Genomic DNA, 22,033 nt, shown 5'->3' on the forward strand with positions numbered 1-22,033 from the left:
GCGCGTTGCAGTAGTCTAATCGAGAGGTGACCAGGGCATGTACTACCAGTGGGAGCTGATGAATAGGGAGGTAGGGTTGCAGCCTCCGTATGAGGTGTAGTTGATACCAAGCTGCCCGGCTCACTGCCGAAATCTGAGCCTCCATGGACAGCTTGGAATCAAGAACAACCCCGAGGCTGCGGACCTGATCCTTCAGGGGTAAACTCACCCCATTAAGCCTCAGGTCAACAACACATATTGCCCAATATCCTAAACTAGACAGCAGAAGGTCAGTTGCCACAGCCATTCAAGTCAAATTATTACCTCCTTTCACCAGCACTACCGTCTGCAGTCCATAATAAAAAGGGTACATTGTCTCACCTAAAAATGATCAGCTACACTAAAGGTCACCTTCTAATACAGCTCTATTGCTCCATGACCTCTGTTCACTTCAGTATGACTAGGGCGTACATTCCTCTTCAAATGGAAGCAGCACAGCAGCAGTGCTGGGCGGGCTAGACTTAGAAAGCTATTTAACAAGCAAGACTCCAAAAAACCATACTGTAAAATGGGATGAGAAACATGGAAAGGTCACTTTTTAAGTACCAAAGAGCCAGCTATTGCTTCTTAGTTATGAAGTTCCATGTGTCTTAATCTGGGAGATAGTACCTCACTTTAGAGGAGAAGAATGCCTATGGTTATGGAAGAAATTGGTTCTGCATAACAAAAGGAATTGTTTCCCTAGTGTTAGTTCAAATTAGTTCAAAGAGCAGCAGCAAGAATGATCACTAGAACCAGTCTGTGGGTCCACACGACGCCCCTTCTTTATCATCTACATTGGCTCCCCATCGAATTCCGGCACCAGTTCAAGATTCTGGTTCTAACATTTAAAGCCCGACACGGATTAGCACCGATATATCTGACTAATCGTCTTTCTGAATTCCAGTCTTCCCGTCCTATCAGATCGACCACCGAATCTACTCTGATTGTTCCATCAACATTTACCATCCGACACACGGCTATCAGAAATAAGACTTTCTCGGTTGCCGCTCCCTCCTTATGGAACCAGCTTCCGCCCGAGATACGACTCCACTTCTATCATCGATTTCTGGCGCCGGATAAAAAAACATTTTTATTTTACCAAGCTTTTAACGTCTGATTGAAAATGTTGTAGAAAATTGTTTTAGTAGATATACTTTCATATTTTTTAATTGCGTTATCTAGTATTTTGTATTGGACTATGCCTTACTGTTCTCCGCTCTGAATTCTAAATTTTTTGAACTAGAGCGGAATATAAATCCATTAAATAAATAAATAAGTAAATAAGTAAGTAAGTAAGTAAGTAAATAAATAAATAAATAAATAATAGTGCTGATTCTTGTTTTGTCCTACTGTATTTAATTATGGTCATTAAAACAAATAGGCACTGAAATGTCTCTGTCTTGCTACCTTTACTATTATACAGCAGTTTACTCTCTCTGTGTGTGTGTGTGTGTGTGTGTGTGTGTGTGTGTGTGTGTGTGTGTGTGTGTGTGTGTGTGTGTGTGTGTGTGTGTGTACACACATGTGTACACACACACTTTGGAATCTGTAGCCAATTGCAACAGATATCAGAAGCTGAACTACTCTGCTAACAGAGGAGGAAGGATTTTGCAGGTATTCCCTGCTCTGCGGCCGAATATCCAAATGAATGAGAATAATCTCTGAAAAGCAGCTTTTATATCCCAAGCACACTTTGCTACTATTGTAACTAATGCCAGCCTATAGCAGTTCAGTAACTACTAGAAGAAAATTAAATATAATTTCTAATTTGGCTGGATGTATATGATCTCTGAAGATACTGAAGTCTCCTGTTTGAACTGGCTGGCCTTTTTAGGGACCAAAATTCAGTGATACCTGTCATTTCAAAGTTATTTCTATTTATACAGCACCCTGAAATAAGAAAACAAAGAGAGAATAAAAGCAGCTACATGCTTAGGAATGGGATGTTTTTCTTAAAAAAAATCTAAATGTACCTGTTACTTGAAAAATCTCCTGATCTTCTCATAGGAACACAGGAAGCTGACTTATACCAAGTCATACGATTGGTCCATCTACCTCAGGATTGTCTACACTGACTGGCAGTAACTCTCCAGGGTTAAAAGCTGTGAGCACTAGTTGCCAACAGCAAAGCGTTTCCATTGGTCACACCTGGAGGGCCAATGGGTTGACCTGCCAATCAACTGCAAAATCTGTTTGAAGCTGAATTTTTAAAAATGTACTTGAGGTGATCTCACCAGGTTTTTACAGTAAAAAGGGACAGGGTTTAACTAGCATTGTGTGCCCCCATTTTCAGAAAAGAGAGGTGGAGACACACTGGAACCGGCAGAACAGTAAGTGTGTCTCCACACTCCGACAGGGAATCTTTCCAAGTTCTACCTGGGGATCCCAGGGATTGAACCTGGGACCTTCTGCATGCAAAGCAGATGCTCTAGCACGGAGCTATGTTCCTTATGTCTAGCATCTACACACTACTGAATTTCCTCCTTTGGGACTCTTCACAAGGTATATTCAGTTTGCAGTTACATATCAATTTGCACATACACACAATAATGGTTCAAGGATATCCCTCCACTTCGCTGTTCACATTAGCAAAGTGCCATAAAGAGGGCCCCTACTGTAGTCTTTTTCTCATTGGGAAAGTAACCCAACCACTTGATCCCTTCCGAGCTCTATAATATGTTTTGAGAAGGGGTCACCAGGAGTATACACATCTTCTGATAAGGCCATTTGTCCTTGTACTAACTGGAAGCTGTGCTGTAAGGGCACAAAGAACTGTACCCGCTACTGGTATGCTGCTTCTTCAAATTCAAGGTGTTGGTGGTCATCCTTAAAGTCCTACACAAAACTTCTTCCACTTCACTTTTACTCAGGATCTGCAAGGAGGGACACTGTATCCCATCCCTTACAAAGAAGAGGACTGTGAGGGGTACAGAGTCGTGCCTTCTCTAAGGGAGCACCCACACTCTCAAACACATTACTCAATGATACACTTAGTTACATCTTTCCCAGGGGTCTGGCAGGGTTAAGGCCTAGCCTCTTTCTTTTTTTAAATGTAAATGTATTGCCTTCAAGTCAATTCCGACTTATGGCGACCTTATGAATAGGGTTTCATGGTAAGCGGTATTCAGAGAGGGTTTACCATTGCCTTCCTCAGAAACTGAGAGGCAGTGACTGGCCCAAGGTCACCCAGTGAGCTTCATGGCTGTGTGGGGATTTGAACCGTGGTCTCCCAGAAAGCATTCTGTACAGGCTGTGGATGACTAGCGCTCTTTTCTTCTTACTGCCAAAGCTTCACTGACTTCTATATGGCAATGTTTATAACATTAATTGATTGATATATAGTTGGGTTTTAAGTTGTTTTATTATTGTGATTGAGTTTTTAGTTCACACAACCGAGTGCTTCAAGTCACACTGTTGGTACTGTTGTACTCGCAGATAAATAAATCTCAATATAAACAAGAATTGCCTTGATGGATTAGACCAAGAATCATCTAGCCTACCATTCTGTTTTCCACAGAAACTCACAAGCAGGTCTCTAGAAACTCACAAGCAGGTCAGGAAGGTGAAGGCCATCCCAAGGTTGTTTTTCCTCCAGCAATCTGGCTAGCCCAGGTGGATGAACATTCTGTACTTAGGAGAAGGGGTCTATTTGAGGTTATTTATTAAACTGTATGGAGCAGAGGGCAGCTTACAATTGTACATGAAATACCATTATCACAACAAAACAAATTTAAAACCAACAAATCAGGAGATATAGTAAGCAGCAACTATAATAACTCTCTCTACAGCCACACCCCTTAAGTGACCTAATGGATAATAACCACTGAGCGACTTCTCTACTATGAATTCTACTAATCCTTTTAAAAAGTCATTTAAGATCATGGCTATCACCACATCTTGTAGTAGTGAACCCCAAACAGTTTACAGTAGGACCCCACTCATATGGCGGGTTATGTTCCAGACCCCTGCTGAAAAGCGAAAGCTACTGAAAAGCAGCTCATTGGACAGAATAGCGAGCGACGCCCAAAAACCACTGTAAAAGCGGAACAAGCACCGTATGAGTGGGGCTTTAGTCTAATTGTGTCTAACTGAGACTGATGCATTAGCGAAGCGCCATAAAGAGGGCCCCTACTGTAGTCTTTTTCTCATTGGGAAAGTAACCCAACCACCTGATCCCTTCCCAGCTCTATATGTTTTGAGAAGGGGTTACCAGGAGTATACACAGTACTGCAGAGGAATAAGCCTCTTTTAACTGAGACTTCCTTCTGAGCATACATGCTTAGGACTGCACTATAAAAATGGAATCTGTTGAAGGAAGGGAAATCAAGCAGCATAGTGAAAAACTGTGATTCTCCTCCTTCCCTCCAGCTACACAGGTCTTTTAAAACTCTTACCACCATCTCATTTTGTTTTGGGGACTGACAAGTTCCAAGGACAATCATTTATTTGTTTCCATATCATAGCTATTTTTAAACAACAGTTCTGTACAACTGTATCTCTCTTTGCATCACCAGTCTCATTATTCAGAATAAACAAAGCATATTCTGATAGCATGGCCATAAAATACGTAGCAGTCAACAGAAAGCAAAGTTCTTGGAGCAGAGAATGCCTCTCACATAAATTAACTGAACTGACAAGGGATTCATGAATCCAAATTGACACCAGCTCAGAAAAGTAGCGTGTCCCAGTTTGCAGCATAAGAACTTACACATATAATGTTACCAGCAGCCCTTCTGCTCCCTACACTGCTCGTCTGTTTTAACACACATGATCCTCTCTCACCACACTGAGACTGCTTTCAATTGCAAATCAGCATTCCAGTCAGTTACAGCTTTGATCTCAGCTAATCAATTTCTCAAGGCCTGCTGTACCATAGGAAGTGATAGGACTGTGAGCACTGCTCACAGTCTGCAGCAAAGAGGATTATCCACTTCATTTCCATATGTCTGGGCGCACAGCTCCACGGTCATTTTATTTTAAAAAAGGTTCTAGGGCCGATTAGGCAATATTAATATATTCTCAGAATGATGCAGTTGCTGCTCGGGTAACACATAGAAAAGGGAAACAAGTGAGGTGGACAAATAATTGGTTCCTTCCCGCACCAGCACCACTGGCCTCTACGGAGAGCAATGCTGTTATAGGACAGTACCACATCATTCACCCAAACCACATGGCAGACATTCCAGCAGCATGGAATCCAAATAAAGGAAAATGGCAACTATGATGCTCCTGTATGCATGGAGTAAATCTCACAACCATTTTTTTAATGTTAGATAGTTATCATGAGATGACTTTTCCTCCAGATTTCCACATGGGGGCCTTGTGGAAGCATTCCCATGGCCAAAATCCCAGAACCACTATTTAACTGCATGCAAGAGTACCTTCGCAAGATCATCTCAGCAGTTGCAGCACATAAGTGAGTGTGAAAATCACCATAAGGCAACTTTTCTACTACAAGAATGATGATTTAAATCAGACCTCAGTAATATAAGCCCTTAAGAACATTCACACATAAACTTTTAGGATCTCTGATCGATTATGTAATTCAAGTGAAAGACAATCACTTGGGACTAGAGGTATGAAGGTGCAGGGGAGGAAACCTGTAAAAATTAAAAGGTTTCTTCCCAAAGCCTTTTTTTTTTTTTAGATTCTGGGCTGTAATATGTAAAAGAGAATAGAAGCATGGTTCAATCCAGGTAAACCTTCAATCTTTCAAAGTCCATGCTAGATGAAGAAATGGATAGTGAGAGCTTAAAAAATGAGACTGATTAAATTTCATGTAGTATTCATTGAGTCTTAGTCCCCACATACACACACACTTTTTCTCAGCTCTTTCTATGGAAATAAGTGCTTTATGATTGCTTGACACTGTGAAGGACTGGATGAGACATAATAATTTTCATAACACCAAATTTTTAAAATATAATGTTGATGGCTTTATTGTTTTTGCCTGCTCCTCATAAACTGGCAAAACCAAAGAGATGCTAGGTTCCTTACAGTTCAGCAACATGTAATTCCATTTGTAACAAAAAAACCTAAAAAGTAACTTCTATTTGTAATTGTTATTTGAATAAACTGTACTTTTAACCAAACATGTTAATTTAATGGCAAACCAAGCTATACATAATACTTTTTATGTTCCTAAGTGACCAAGTGATTCAATCTGTAAAGAGCACTAAAAAAAGTATTGCATATTTTCCCCAAAATTTCCATTTTTTCCTCCATGGCTTCAAAGTTTCCACGATTTTTACATCTCTCCTTGAGTTAGTCAAATGGAACAGTCATCCCATTTAACTCTAAAAGCCTTAGCTCACAAAACCATGTTCCCAGATGCATGATTGTTTTTCTGTTTTGTTTTCACCACAACCTCTCCCTCTCAAAGCTGAAAAGGTAGCTCGCTCAGTTCAGCTGCAGATTTAATGTTGAAGTTCCCAAGCCAGACCCCGATTGGCTCAGTTCTCAAGGCTTGACAGGGTAGGTTCCTTGCCTTGACTTTCTACATTGTTTTAACAAAAGACAGTCCCCTTGTCACAGTATAGTTGTGCTATCAAATATTCTTTTTCTTCAAATACTCAGTGAGGTGGCAAATTTGTGTCTGACTGTACCACTTCATTGGGTTCATATGCTCCTGCATACAAAAAAAATCCCTCCACCCAGAAAACTAAATGTCAGGGAGCAGAGTTCCAGACTTGCCTCCTCCCTCAAAGTTTTCTATAGACAGGGGTGTGCTTTTAATGAAGAAGCTGTCAATCATATGCATCTGATCTGCTGTACAGCCCAGACATAGGTTTATCATTTCAGCAAAAAAACAAAATATAAAGCACATTTCATGCAATGCCTTTAAACATGCACACACACCATGTAACATTTGGCCCAGAGACAAACAAGGAATTGTGTCCTGGCTCCCTACCAGAGAAGCAGACTCAGGACTGCAAGACTGGGTTTTGCATAAAGCTTTATTCCAGAATTCAGGAACGTAGCATCAAAACATTCTAGGCATGAATCAGGATACAGAGCAGTGGCAGGCACACTAGGCATGTAGAAGCAATGGAAAGTTGTCACAACAAAGCTTCTCTCCTCAGACACTCCTAATAAAAGAGAGAAGGGCCGGCACTTTAACTTGCACAGCCTAACTCTAGCACTTTCCAGTCTTTGCAGCAAAGCGGGAACTTTTCCTGGGAAGAGATAAGAATTTATTTAGCAGCAGCAGCAGCCTCTTCTCCAGCCTATGTGACCTTGGCGACAATGTTATTTCTGCCTCTGAAAAACTATCCTCATCCTCTGGAAGAATCCATTCAGTTCATTAGAGTCTGTCTGTTCAAAGGCTAAGTCTGGGCTGGGTGCCAGTGAGGATTCCTCTCTCTCTGTCATAGGTGAGGAGAGGTTATGGGCATCACTAGGCACAGAACTGCCAGAGGTTTGTGGAAATTTTACCCCTGTGGTTTCCCCAGCCCTCTCCCCATTCTCCCAATCCTGCCAAGCATTTTTCATGGGGCCTTATTTATATACAATTTGTTTATATACAGTTGTTCATCTTCTCCATCTAGCAGGCTCTTCCCATTCCTTCCCTTTTTGTGGTCCTATAATCCTGCCTTCCTGGTTTCCTTCCCTGCCCCCCCCAAAAAAAACCCTTTAAAACTGAAAGTTTCAAAATCCAAAACTGGATTTTGGTAAAATCCAAAATCTTTTACCTTCCTGAAGTACATGTCTCCTGCAAGTGATGTTGCACTTTTACTAGATAATGTAGGTGGCAATGCTACTAGACCTGGCAATTAGCCTGGGTCAGCATGCTCACAGAGCCAATGTAATTATCCTGGCCTCATGACAAGGGGCCGTATGATAGCCCAGGTCCAGCTGTTTCAATTTATCTTCGATTAAAAGATATCAAAAGAGATACACTATCCTGATTTGCATAGCTTAGTGAGAACTTGTGGTCACTTTGCTCCTCCCCGGTTGTTTTGCTGCTGCGCCGCACTGAGCCAAGACATAGTTTGACTTAGTATGTTGTCCAAACCCAGTCTCATGGTTTAGCTCCCCCAGACAAACCTTGGTTACAACTCATGGTTAGTCAGGAGAGAGCTAAACCATGAGCCTGGGTTCAGATGGCATGCGAAGCCATCTGCTAAGCAGCAAAACAACTGAGGAATGAAGCTGACACAATCTTCTCTCCAGGAACCCACACACTCATGCTAAACCATGTTTTGGCTTAGCATGAGTTGTAAACCAGCTTACAATTTTATCACACTTCCTAAACACTACCATACTGTGTGGTCTGTAAACATAGTTACTAACAGCACAAAACATCAAGTAAAGGTATACACCATATGACAAGGTGCAGAAAGCTGTGTTTCCTCTAGAAAAGCCTCAAAACAAAAGCCTTTGCTGAGACTGACGCAATCAAATGAACTTCTGCCCTCTATTTCCTTGGCACAATTGAAACATCATTTGTAACAGTAAGAAGGTTTCATTAAAAATACCTGGTACAAGTCCTCTTGCTCTTCTTTTGTTTGTAAGGGGGGGGAGAAAGAAAAAACTGGTTAAGAGTTTTCAGATCACTTTCCCCATATGCTTGAAGAGCAATTTGTCTTTTTTAATGTTGTCACACAGTATTTTACAAATATAGAAAAATAATTGAGCCTCAATGGGGCTACTTACAGAAGTACTTCTATAAGCGTACTAAAGCAGATGTATTCAAAAGGTCTCTATGTCCTTATACAAAAGAAATGTACTTTCTGTTCTTCATAACATTCACCAGCAGCAACCCATCAATTAATTTGGAATTCAAAAACTGTCTCATTCATATGTATTTTTTTCTCATTTAGACGAACCAAAAAAAAAACTTCAAAGAAATGAAAACTTCAGGAGCATACATTGTTATGCTAAGATTTAGTTCTTGAAGGTCTCTCACAGTAAAACCTGGAAACCATATTGTATTTCTGTTAGAATAGAAACAGTTGTGGGGAAAGGGTTAACACCACCATCTATTGTTGCAGCCGGCAGAGATACTGCAGATACTAGTCCAACAATTCAGAACTGATCTTTACATTCATGCCAAGTTAACCATATCATGCAAACCTAATTGGAAAATTGCAGGAAAACCTTTTCTCTTGGAAAGGTGGGTCCAGTATGGGATTTTCACCCGCAGACAATGTGGGGCAGGATGAAATTGCAAGATACATACCACCTCCTTCCTAAGGCTACCATTTGGCAATATTTACAAATGAAATACCTTTTAATGAATATCTTTAACCCCCCTCAGCCCTGAGTGCTTCTGCCTCTTTCTTGGTCTTGGAGGAAATTATTGGTATCCAACACTCCACCAAGGATACAGTTAAATTGCAGAAAAGCCTACTCAAGTGTACCAAGTTTGATGCATAGGCAGTTAGGAACAAATGGAACAGGAACTGGAAACCCAATTTAATATAGACACCAATAGAGAACTGTCCCAGCTTCAGTCTTATTAGTTACTTTGGATTTAAGATTACAGTTCATCCAATAGAAATTGTTCTTCAGATCTTTCTGGACCCTCTTCCAACTTTTTTTTAAAAATAGCACTTACTATTGTAACTGCAGCACAGATGAATAAAAGCAATTACATATTGTTGCGCACCACCCCCATCTCCAAGCGGTGGGAGATCTCCAGGAGTCCCTACACTTGCCCAGGGTTTGGTTTCCTTGGAGTGAAGGTCAGCGCAGACTGTGGTGTCTTTTAGGAAATATGCTTTTTATTTACACACATTCCAACTTGAGCTTAAGATGGAGGGGTTCAAAGCATTAGAAGTCCAATAGATCTTACTTTTCCATCAGGCTTACAGGAGGCATCCTAAAGCCATGGTGCAGAGAGCCAGCCTTTCTGAGTGTCTCCAGTTCTCCGCCTTTCCTCAGTTCAACTAAAAAAAACCCCTACATTTGGCCCAAGGAAGGGAGGGGCTCTCCTGAAAAGTTTCAATAACAATAGGATCTCCCTGGCCAATTCGCTAGTTAATAGGCACTTGATAGGCCCATTAGCCCACCTGGCCACTCTATTAGACTAACAAAGGAGACTTATCTGACCAACAGAGCAGGTTTCTCAGCTGCAGAGCCTACCTCCAGGTATAGGGTCCCAAATCAGAGGTTGGAAGGGTACTCATAGAAATCATCTATCTCAACCCCAAAACCTTAACAATATGATCTGGGCATGTCCATTCTGGTTTACTTTTGCTTTTAAATATATTTAAAACAAACATTTGTGTTTTCACACAGATTGCACAGCAATCTTAATCTTCCTGTCTAGAAATCTTATGGTCTAACACCCCTCTTTCAAGAAAGTGTTTCAAAACCAGTTTATAAACCAGCTGTCCTAAGAGTACAAGGCTATTTTAATTCAAGTTGTTGTAACGCATGATTAGGTCTTGAGGACGCAAAATTACCACTCACCTGATTATCTTGCCCAAATATAAATTAGTCACAGGTGATCAGGGATGACATAGTACAGTGTGGCAGGAGGTTCATTCTGTCTAGTGGCAGCCTATCATAATTCTTCTTTTGTGTGTGGGTGGGTGGGCTCCTATACAAAATTAGGTCTCCCAGTAAGGATTCTGCCCATCCTTAATCTATTATAGTACTGTATCTTCAGTGTGTGTGTCTGGCACATAAAAAAAATCAGTTGCACATGCTTACCCTTGCACTGAGTAAGCTTTTAAAGTACACATGCACAAGTGAGTCTTCATGCCTGAAGTCCCTTTTTCTTTTTTTTAAACAAGCAACATGGTTGGCTTGTCAGTGTTATTATACTATTCATATTCAAGGGTATGGTGTTAAAGGATTTTTAAAGAGTTTTGATATCATCTACAAATATGGGACAGTCAAGCTAGTAAACAATTCTGTGGAATGGTAACACTTGCAGACTTATTTCCAAAACCATCCTGCATGCCCTCTAGCATATGCAACAGTTAATACCTTACATTAAACTGCATTTACACTTAAACTTCTGCAAGGATCTAGTAAGTCCAATTAGGGAATGTGGCAAGTAATTTTCACAAAGCTCACCTCACTACAGTGCTAGGGCCTAGAATACAGTTGCTCTAGAATACAACACTCCATCACAATTTGGATAGTACTGTATGCAACATTGTCAGGCTAGACCAAAATTGGATGAGGCCACAGAAACACAATACACTAGGGAAACACCACACAAAAGAGTTCCCCATGGTTTACTCCACTGGAAATGAGTCCAAGTTATCTTCACCCAGATAAATTTCTTATCATCCCTGGACACATTGGAACAAGGCTTTATTTAAAACAAGTTGACTTTTAAGGCTACTAAAAGCAAGCAATTCTTCCCTTAGAAACCAATCTTTCCACATAGCCACTGAGGCTCAGAATACATTTTCTGTGCCTACCAAAGGCACAATTTGACTTGAGGAAACATGGAACATAATTCTGTGAAAAGCAGCATGCACAGGAAGTTGGCTGCTTTCCACTCTAACTGAAATAAATTGTTCCATTTACACTGAGATGCAATCAAAACTTTAGATAAACAATAATGTATTTCCCATTGATTTGAACACTTGGCCCTCATGATTAGAATTCATCCTATTAGGGATGCAACCCCATATAGTTCCATGTGGGCAAGGTGAACCACATTAAAATCTGGCTATTCTGATTCTGTGGAGCAGCACACCTAACAGCTTGTGGAGTCTACAACATGACCTAGTAATTCCAGGGAGCCGCAGGTATGAAAAAAGCCAGATGATGATGGCATAAGACTCTATGTGAGGTTGACTGAACATTCGTTAGACCACATAATCATGCAACGGTTGCCCTGATCTTCTTTGCTACCTCTGCTAGTAGCCATCCAGTGGTACTTTTTCAAGTAGTTCCAAGATAGATAATATCTGCCACAGCTGATGAGGCAGAATCCAGCTCTGACTCTTTTGCTAGGCACTTTAAGGATCAAGTGAATGAGCTTCACAGCTGTCTGGATACTATTATTATAGCAGATTCAGTAGAGATGTACAATGCACCATCTTGCACTGTTCTATAGGATCAATTGTGGCTCGATGATGCAGACAAGAAGCTCACACAAATGCAGTTGACCACCTGTCTTCTTGACCCTTGTCCCTCAGAGCTGATTAAAGCTAGCGGGGGGGGGGGCAGAGAGTGATTGGCTGAGTGGGTCCAGGACATATTTAACACATCTTTGCATCATGCAGTGGTTCCCACTGCTTGAATGAGAAGGTGGTACAACCATACCTATGGTTCTTGGCAACTACATGCCAATACCCACTTTTTAGGAAAAGTGATGAAGAAGGTGGGGATGGTGCAACTTCAGCCACTCCTAGATGACTATTTTCTAGACCCATTTCAATCTGGTTTTAGGTTTGGTTTTGGAACCAGATCAGCTCTAGTCACTTGAAGGATGACCTTTATCAGGATAGACACAAAGGGAGTGCAACACTGCCTATTCTCCTGGATCTCTCTGGGGCCTTTGATACCACTGACCATTGTATCCTACTAGACCAGCTCCATAGGGGCACTGATTTACAGCTGTTTCACTTCTATCTACAGGGACAATTGAGGGCAGTAGCACTGAGCAATCCCCTGCAAGTTGCTCTGTGGGGGTGCCATAAGTAAACTATATTGTCCCCAATTCTATGCAATATCTATATAAGGCTCATTAGGAGATTTGGAGCAGCACACACAGCTGCTTCTCCACAAGCTCTGAATCAGAGCTGCTATGCAAATCCTGAGCAAGTAACAGGCTGGATGTTGAATCCCAGTCAGATGGAAGCCCTGTGGGCAAGTAGTTCACTGATCCAGGAAACTGGTCAGCTGCCTGTTCTGGATTGGGCTGCACTCCCACTGAAAGAACAGGTGTGTAGCTTGTGGGTTGTCTCTAGAGGCTCCAGTGTCTTCAGTGCCTAGAAGTAGTTTGTGCCAGCTTCAGATGGTACACCAAGTATGACAGTTCCCGTATAGGGATAACTTGGTGACAGTGACGCATGAACTGGTAATCTCTAGACATGATTGCTATAATGTGCTTTTTGTGGGTTGCCCTTGAATTTGGTCCAGAATAATAATAATAATAATAATAATAATAATAACTTTAATTTATAGGCAGAAACTGCAGCTAGTGCAAACACTGGCTGCACAGTTGCTCTGTGGGGAAACTTATCAACCACATGTGACATTTGTGTTGAAAGCATTACACTAATTCCCTACCAGGCTAGATTCAAGGTTTTACTACTTACAAATAAAGTCCTACACAGTTCTGAACCAGGGTATCCGAGAACCCACCTCTCTCTACATCAACCCCAGTCACTAAGATCTGCAAACAAAGATTTGTTGATAGTGCCATATGCCCCTGCAATAAAGTCCACTGTAATTAGAGTGTGTGCTTTTAGTGTCCTGGCTCCAATTCTCAAGAATTCTCTTCCCTTAGAAGTAAAGTATGCTGCAACATTGCTTATGTTTTCAATCTTTGTTGAAAACTCACCCCTCCAGTCTGCCCTGCCTTCCCGAATTAGTCCATTTATTTCAGAAGCTTTTAAGTTTTTGCTGGCTTCATGTTTTTAACATTGTTTTATTATTTGTGTTATGTTTTGTACACCACTTGGGTATTTTTAAAATGTAGAGTGGTTTATACATTCTGAAACATATATTAAAAAACAATCATTACAGGTCTTTTGACCAAACAGCCTTTGAGCAAAGAATATGCCAATGTGTGTTTTGCTTTCAAAATCTAGTCAAACTACTACCATTTCTTACTTAGGAATAAAATCAATTTTATTAGCCTAGACAGCTAGTATTAATTAGCAGATGATGACAAAAAGATTGGAACATTACTTACTGTGTGGAAAACATTCTACCTCATTATCCAAGTAATATCTTTAAATTCTGCCTTTCCACAAGCTAAGGCAAGCCTATCACAGCACTTGAAAATTTAACAGGCTGTCTAAAAGAGCATTGATAAGTCAGCATTAGACTTTTAAAAATCATGCACAAATAAGACCAAACAACTCCAGTCTGTGATCCTAAGCCACTTAAATACTATTAAGTACTAAAAATGAGACTTACATTACTATACAATATTTTATAGATCACAATATTTTATGGATCAGAGTAATAGAAAAATCACATGGAACTGGATCCATGATTAATGTCCAATAAAATAGCAGCAATTAGCAAACTTATCTTAAGCATTAGAGGATAACCTCATTGCCTACAGGGATAAGGAACAAATCCCACAGATGAATTTGACATGCATAAGAGCTCCCTGAAGTGCGTTTCACAAGTTTTGGAAGCACAAGCAATCATATTTTGCCTTTCAAGAACTTAGGCATACTGCTGTTTAGAGAGAGAATTTAGATGAACAGTCCACTCCTATACAAGGTTACTAAGACATAAATCCAGTTGAGCTGAACAGAACTTACTCTTAGGTAAGTGGGTAAGCCCCACTGAATGCAGCAGAACTTACTTCCAAACAAACATGCACAGCTTTGCTCTGTATGCATTACTTCAAATAAACCAACACTGACAGTGTTCCACGGACAGACTTCCTTAACTCCAAGGCAACCCTGGAAACATCTATTGATCCAAATATATGGTAGCCAAGTAAAAAAGAGGATAGGGTTCATGCACTTTTAATAGTTGTACTGAAGCAGAAATTTCAGCAGGTGTAATAAGACACACTTACTGAAATTCCCTCTTCTACACAATGATTAAATGGGTAGGAGCCCAGTCTTTTTTTTTCACCTGGCCACCCTATCCATAGGGCTACAGCTAAGCTTCATGTTGCTCAAAATCCACATTTAACACAGCTTCCTTTGCTTGTCCTATTTTTGTTGCCTATAATGGACGTTATTGCATCTTCTTTCTTCAAATATCATGCCAAGCTATATTTAGTGAGCATGACACACTTATTCTCCAATACTGTTTATGTGTTGTTTTCTGGTTATGCCCTCTTGATCCCTGCCAGTCACGGCTATTGAAACTGATCCAAGGAGGGCTAACCAGGTGGGTCCAGGGAGTGGTAAACACCTCTCTGCATGAGGGGGTGGTGCCTGCTGCCTTAAAAGAGGTGGTAGTGTAGCCACAACTGAAAAATCCAGCATTGGACCCAACTGATTGTAACAACTATCACGAGGTCACAAATACTCCCTTCCTAGGAAAAATGATTGAGAGGGCTGTGGTGGAACAGTTGTAGACGTTCCTGGATGAGACTGGATCCATTCCAGTCTGGGTTCAGGCCTGGGTTTGAGACTGAATCAGCCTTGGTTGCCCTGATGGATGGCCTTTATAGAGAGGACAGGGGGAGTACAATCCTGCTCCTTCCGCTTGATCTCTCAGCAGTTTTCAATACTATCCTTGTGGACCAGCTCTGTGGGATGGGCATTAGTGGCACAGTGGCTCCGTGAATACCTACAGGGTCGTATCCAGAAAGTAGTATTGGGAGAGTACTCCTCAGCCTCCTGGTGTTTACACTATGGAGTGCCCTCAACATCTACATGAAGCCATTGGGTGCAGTCATCAGTTCTATTTCTCCATTGCATCTGAATCAAGAGGCTGTGCAAGCCCTGAATCAGTGTCTGGATATAGTGGTGGACTGGATGAGTGTCAATAAAGTGAGCTTCAATCCTGGAAGATGGAGGTGGGGGGGTCCCATGTCCAGCATAATAGGTCAACTGCCTCTCCTGGATGGGGCTGCACTCCCTCTGAAGGAGCAGGTAAGCAGTTTGGGGGTCCAGCTTTGCTTATGCAGGGCTGTCCTTGTATGTGGTTTGGAAGCTGCACCTTGTGCAACCAGACTGCTCACAGGACCATATTACTGGCAACATGTTACCCCGCTGCTGGAAGAGTTGCACTGTTTGCCAATTTGCTACCGGGGCAGGTTCAAGGCACTTGTGTTAATTCACAAAGCCCTAAACAACTTGGGCTCAAAGCACCTTAAGGACCACCTGACTCCCTATGTCCCATCTCGATCACTGAGATCTTCTGATGGGGCAGTCTTAGCAATTCCTCATGTCCCTGAGGTTTGGTTGGCCTTCACCATGGACCAAGCCTTTAGTGTGGCAGGCCCTGCCCTGTGGAGCTCCCTAACAATAGAGGTTCAGCAGGAACCATCCCTTCTTGCTTTCAGGTATCTCCTGAAAACTGAACTTATTAAACAGACCTTTTAATATGAATTTTCTTTTCCAACCAATGCAGTACTTATGGATGCTTTTATTATTGTTTTTAATGATGTTTTATTGGTTTTTATTTCTACAATGTTTTTGTTATTTTGTACTGCCGCCTTGTTATACTTTTACAAAAAGTGCAGTTCTTAAATATTTTAATTAATAAATAAATAGGGAACTTGATTCAACCTTTGAAATTTCTTGTTTTAAGCTGCAATCCAGTATATATGTCTACTCTGAAGTAAGCTCCACTGGGTTCAATGGGACTTACTCCCAGGCAAGTGTATACTGGATTGCAGCCTTAGACTCATAAGACCACAATCCTGCATGCAGTTAGGAATTTAAACAGCCTAACTGTGTATAAGTTGCAATGAAAATTGACTTTTTGGGTACTTTTGCCATCAACATTTCTCAATTATCCCTAAATAGATTGTTCAACCTCACCTGAATGCACTTCTATAATACAAAGAGGATTGCACAACATTCATATATTATATTATTGCCATCAAATATAAGTATTTATTGCATGTATGCATAATTGGGTGCCCCTTGTTAACATGCCTCATCATCAGGCTATGGAACCAACTTTCAAAACATGTATCCCAGAAAGCCTTGTAAACTAAAATCTTTAACACAATGCAGAAGATAACAAAGATGATCGAGTCGAAGAAACCACTCTGGCCATCACTATGCTTACCTTCTGAGGATTGCTCCCAAACTGTGTTCTGAGAAACTGAAAAAGAATTCTTTTCACTACACTCGACAGTGAAAGTGCCAGGACAATGGACTGGCACAGCACTGAGGTAGGTGTAGTCCAAAGGTAGACAAGGTGGTTCTCCCCTGATGATGCTGGACTACAGCTCCCATCATCCCTGGCTGGGGCAGATGGGAGCTGTGGCCCAACATCTTATAGAGGGTTCCACACTGGCTACTCCTGGTGCAGCCTGTATCCCTGAGTAATGTGCTGGTATCCAGGAGCTGCTAAAGCAACAGGTACTATCTCCAAGTCAGAAGCCAGCAACCCTTGGAGCCATTTCAGCTCTAGAATAATCAACTATCATTCTCTGGAGTTCATGTACTTGCAAATACTGAATATATTCATGCAGCAACTAGCACTCAGTGAGATTTATGGATATATAAATCACCACTCATGAGAAATTCATTATATTGGAACTGGCCCTTTCTCATACAGTAGAAGCCTCAACAGAAAGTCTACATCACACATTTTCCTTCTTAGAAGTCTTACTGAAGAAGACTGTTTGCAGCTAAGACCCACTCACAAAAAGCAAGTATCAGCACTTGAATCTTCAAAATGACAAAGGGTGTTTTAAAACCAACGGTCACCATCCAGCAGCACTGATGTATGCCTTTCATCAGTGAGCCTTCCCTGACTCTACTATGGAAAGGATACATACAAAGCCCAATGGGGAAAGCCCCTGTGTGTACATAGGAAAATGCTCTATCTCAGGAAGCTCCCACATGCACAGGGATCTGGAACATACCAATGTTAAGACTGAATTTCCAGAAGACTCAAGTCAAACACTGCATAGGTGCAATTCATCACACACTTAAAATACACAGGGCTATAATTTTATGGACATTTACTGTGAGCATTCATAAGATCAGGGGTTGGACATAATATTAAATTTAGTAACATATAAGCATGCTTAAATGTTCACAAAGATTTCACTGAAAGGTAACAACAACAAATGGAAAGGAAATGCATAGCATTATCTAGTTTATAAATGTAGAGCTAGACAGTGAAGTGGCTAATAGACTGAGCTGTGAACCTGGAGGCCTTCAGGTCAAATCTCATCCCAATCATAAATTAACCTGGTGGTCTTGAGGCAGTCACTCTCTTAGCCTTCCCCACCACCACCACCACTCACCTCAGAAATATGGGGCTGATGATACTGACCTGCTTTATAGGATGGTTGCAGGAATTACTGAGATGATACATGTGAATCACTCAGAACATTCAAAAGCATTATGTAAATATCAAGTATTATTAACTTGTGCCATTGATTTCAACAGGGTCAGTTTTGAGATTATAAACTTAAATGCAATAAATTGATTGTCTTGGATAGGGTGGCCAGGTGAAAAAGAGGACAGGGTTCTTGCACCTTTAATCATTGTTTAGAAGAAAGAATTTCAGCAGGTGTCACTTGCATGCCAAACTGTGCTACACCTGCTGAAATTCACGCTTCTAAAAAACTATTAAAGGTGCAAGAGCCCTATTCTTTTTCATCTGGCCACCCTAGTCTTAGCTGTGAATAAATATAAAATGAGAAATAAAAAATTCATACAGATTTTTGTTCTGGAATGACAAAGAGCTAGATACCAATCCAGCTAAGGTTAATCATAAGGATAATACTGCAATGCTCTGCACACTTACATGCAAGCAAGTACCATGAAAAACAGGGGGCATACTTCTAAGTAAACATGTTTAGGCTTATGTTGCATACCCCATTGATAGCAGTGGGACAGGCAGTGCCATTCTCTGCAGGTTTACTCGGTAGTAAGTCCCATTATGTGTAAGGAGGGCTTACTCCCAGGTAAGTGCAAACTTTGTAGCTCTAAGGTAGCTGTGTGGCTAACTTGTCGCATGGGTTTCAATATTTGAATGGAGGGAGGTAGCCCAGAATGACAAAAAAGTGGAAGTAAAAAGTCACAGTTTTATTCCATTTGTGTAAATTAATTTAATTAAATTTAATTAATTAGATTAATTTAATTTACACAAATGGAATAAAACTGTGACTTTTTACTTCCGCTTTTTCGTCATTCTGGGCTACCTCCCTCCATTCAACTGTTTCATTGAATGACATCCACTCTCTACCTACTCCAGCATGGGTTTCAATGACAGTTAAAGACAATCCTATAACATGTTTACCTCTGAAGACAAATTTGGGCTTACTCCCAAATATGACAGAACTACAGCCTTAATCATCAAAGTCATTTGGCACAAATAAATTGCAAAACAGGCAAAAAAATTTGCCAACCTACATTTTATTCATTTTAAGGTACCAGCATAAACAAGTAATCTAAGATCTCTCTCTGCCCAAATATGGGAAGCTTAACTCAGAAAAACACTTTTAAGTGGTTCTCCCCTTTTCTTTAGATATCAGAGGGCAGCACACACCCAAATTGAAAGACTTCTGAGTCTAACCATAACATTCTCATTGAAATTGATAGGGCTCAAATGCAGTGGCTTTGCACCCATTATATTTGTAGGTCAAATAACTCCAAATCACCTTCACCACAACAGCTCATCCCATCCACAAGTCCTAGAACAATACACATCACTGGAGGTGCCAAAGTGCAATTCTGAGTTACAGCTCTGGCTTCCTCTTCAATTTCTTGCTCTCTGTCTCTGAAGGAGAGATCTCCCACAAAAGCTATTCTGGCATTGTTCTGAGTTTCCCTATGATGTACATTATGTCAAAGGACAAGTAAGTAAATGCTTAAATCCTCCCACAAAACCTTCAGAGGGCAGCAACGGCAGTAGCTTTATTTATTTATTTTTGCTTTGGAGCTGTCTTTTTGTCCTTCCCCCTGTCTATTGTAATTACAGATAACGGTAATGGAGTAAGTCAACTTCCTAGATGCCTCATTTTTCATGACACAGTTCCTCTTTCATTTCTTTTTTTAAAACTGCTAACCCAAGGGAATCCAGGCAGAACCAGGAAAACAAGGTAGAATTTAAAAGATAATATATACACACTCTTGATTACAAAGTAATATTAAAAACATATTAAGTCACAGAATGTGTGTTTTAATATCCTCTCTTCCCATCCCCCCACTGACATCAAATTTGAAAAGTACCCAAAGAAAAGTAAAAAAGAGAGAAAAGAAATGCAGAGACCAGCATGAAACATTCAATCACGAGGAGAAAATCAGTATTATTATTATTAATAACGCCTCCTTTGTTTCCAGATGATGGATCGACAGCTGATGTTTTTTATTTCCAAAAAGCTTCCAGCTTCCTAGAACTCTATAGGGGTCTCCACCTTTGTCCATTTCACATAAACACACTTGTCTGTGAAAGTATCCACACACACACACATATCTGCAGCCCGCGATAGAGCATCTTGCAACTCTGCCAAATTCAAACATCCCCTGATGAGATCTACTGGCTAATAAAATGACAGCAAAATCCCAACAAAAGTGACACCCGGGAAGGACCCCTGCATTGGAACAAAGGCATTAACCAGGCGATTAGCAATGTGGGATGGGGAAGGGAGAGGGGCTCGGAGGCACCATCACGCAGGCAGAAACCCGGAAGAGCCAGACGTTTACACATCCCTACACTTTTACCTGGGACATCTGAGGTCGGAGGTTGATCTCCTTAAGATTGATGGCGTGAGGGCGCAAGTTGTTGAGCAGCTGGCAAAGCAAGACTCCATCGCGGAGGGTCTGGGCCAGGTCGAACACCTGCGCCGTGTCCCAGATCACCCGGTGGTTGACCGGCAGCACCCGGCACTGGATGAGCCAGTGAGCGCATTGCTTCCAAGGCTCCATGCGCCCTCGCCAGCTCAGCCCCGGGAAAGAAACCCCCTTTGCCGGCCGCCTGGAACTCCAAGGCAGCGCAGGGCTGAACGCAGCTGCGCTCCCTGTTCCCTTCCCTGCCTCCTGCCGCAGGGACTCTCCGGCTCTGCCCCACGCCTCTCACACACTGCGAAAAGCAGCGGCTGAAAAGCAGCCAGGCAGCGCGTCCACTTCCCCCTCCCGGCGCAGAGACGAAGAGAAAAAGGAAAAGCCAGCGCGCGTGCGCCCACCCGCGCGCCTCGCTGGTGTCTGCCCTCAGGGGGGATTGAGCGCGGTCTCTTCCCGCGCCAGGCCCGGAGAGGGTTGTGAAAAGCCGGACGCCAAACAACGGGCAAAAAAGGACAGAGAGAGAGGAGAGTGCTAGGTTCCACACCTATTTTTTGTTTTTGTTTTTTAAAAAGCCACAATGCTGTATGATAGCAACGTTGCGCTGGCTGTCAGGACATTTTTGGGCACAGTTCAAAATGCTAACTGTAACCTTTCAAGCCCTAACCCAGGAACGGGGAGCCTGTGGCCCTCCATAAGTTGATGCCCTTGGCTAGGGCAGAGGGGAGTTGGAGTCCAACAGCAGCTGAAGGACCCCGGGGTTCCTAAAGGGTTTGGGACTTAAGGTTGCCTTAAAGACCACATGCATCTATAGCTAACTGACCTTAGGTTAAGATGCAATTTAGAGGGGCCTGGTGAGATGGTCACCTGTAAAAACCATTAGGTTGGTGGGCAAACAGCAGGACATTATCAGTGCTGGCCCCCAATTGTAGGATTTGATTCTCAGTATTAACAGGAAAGACCACCACTCCCTCAGTAATTTAATGACTCAAGACCCATTTGGCCTTCATGGCCTTAGGAGGCTTAATTCAGGTTATTGGATGCTGTTCTTTAAAGTTAGATGGGTTTTTTGTTAGTATGATGGTTTGTATACGCCTGGGATGGAACTGGATATTTTAATTTTTTTTTAAATTGGTTTTTTGGTTGGGTTTTATGGATTTATATTTGTACATGGTTGTAAATTGAGTTGAGAGGCAACTCTGCCTAACAAGTAGTCTAAAAGCCCTTTAAAGAAAATGACCAAAAGAATTGGTAGTTCACACACATATATATCACATTTTGTTGTTGTTGTTATTTATTCTCCTGCCCTTTCTCCCAGGAGGAGCCCAGGGTAGCTTTTGCACCCTTTCCACAAGACTGGTCCCTAAGTTTGCTTATTCATACTGTTTACAAGCCATCCTATAATAGGCATTGTCTGGGCAGTTCACAGAGAAAAAAAAGTTACAATAATTATAATTACAATAAAATGCAAACATATATAAAAT

General features: G+C 41.5%; 1 protein-coding gene across 4 annotated transcripts in view; it reads right to left on the reverse strand.

The window, feature by feature from the left end:
- Positions 1–20,975, reverse strand: part of VAV3 (vav guanine nucleotide exchange factor 3) — a 259,303-nt gene extending 238,328 nt beyond the window's left edge. The window contains exons 1-3 of one of the 4 annotated variants that reach the window (XM_061633877.1): positions 18,097–18,125; positions 8,499–8,521; positions 6,932–7,196 (exon numbers count right to left, since the gene is read on the reverse strand). Coding sequence is in view for 2 of the 4 variants with exons in the window: in XM_061633875.1 (XP_061489859.1) it covers positions 20,493–20,696 (204 nt within the window). In the remaining 2 variants the exon portion in view is untranslated. Of the gene's footprint in view, positions 1–6,931; positions 7,197–8,498; positions 8,522–18,067; positions 18,276–20,492 lie in introns of those variants that run through there. The other 3 variants (XM_061633875.1, XM_061633876.1, XM_061633878.1) reach the window with 3 other exon arrangements.
- Between the last annotated feature and the right edge of the window lie 1,058 nt (positions 20,976–22,033).

The sequence above is a fragment of the Rhineura floridana genome, chromosome 6 (assembly GCF_030035675.1).
Source record: "Rhineura floridana isolate rRhiFlo1 chromosome 6, rRhiFlo1.hap2, whole genome shotgun sequence".
Lineage (NCBI taxonomy): Eukaryota > Metazoa > Chordata > Lepidosauria > Squamata > Rhineuridae > Rhineura > Rhineura floridana.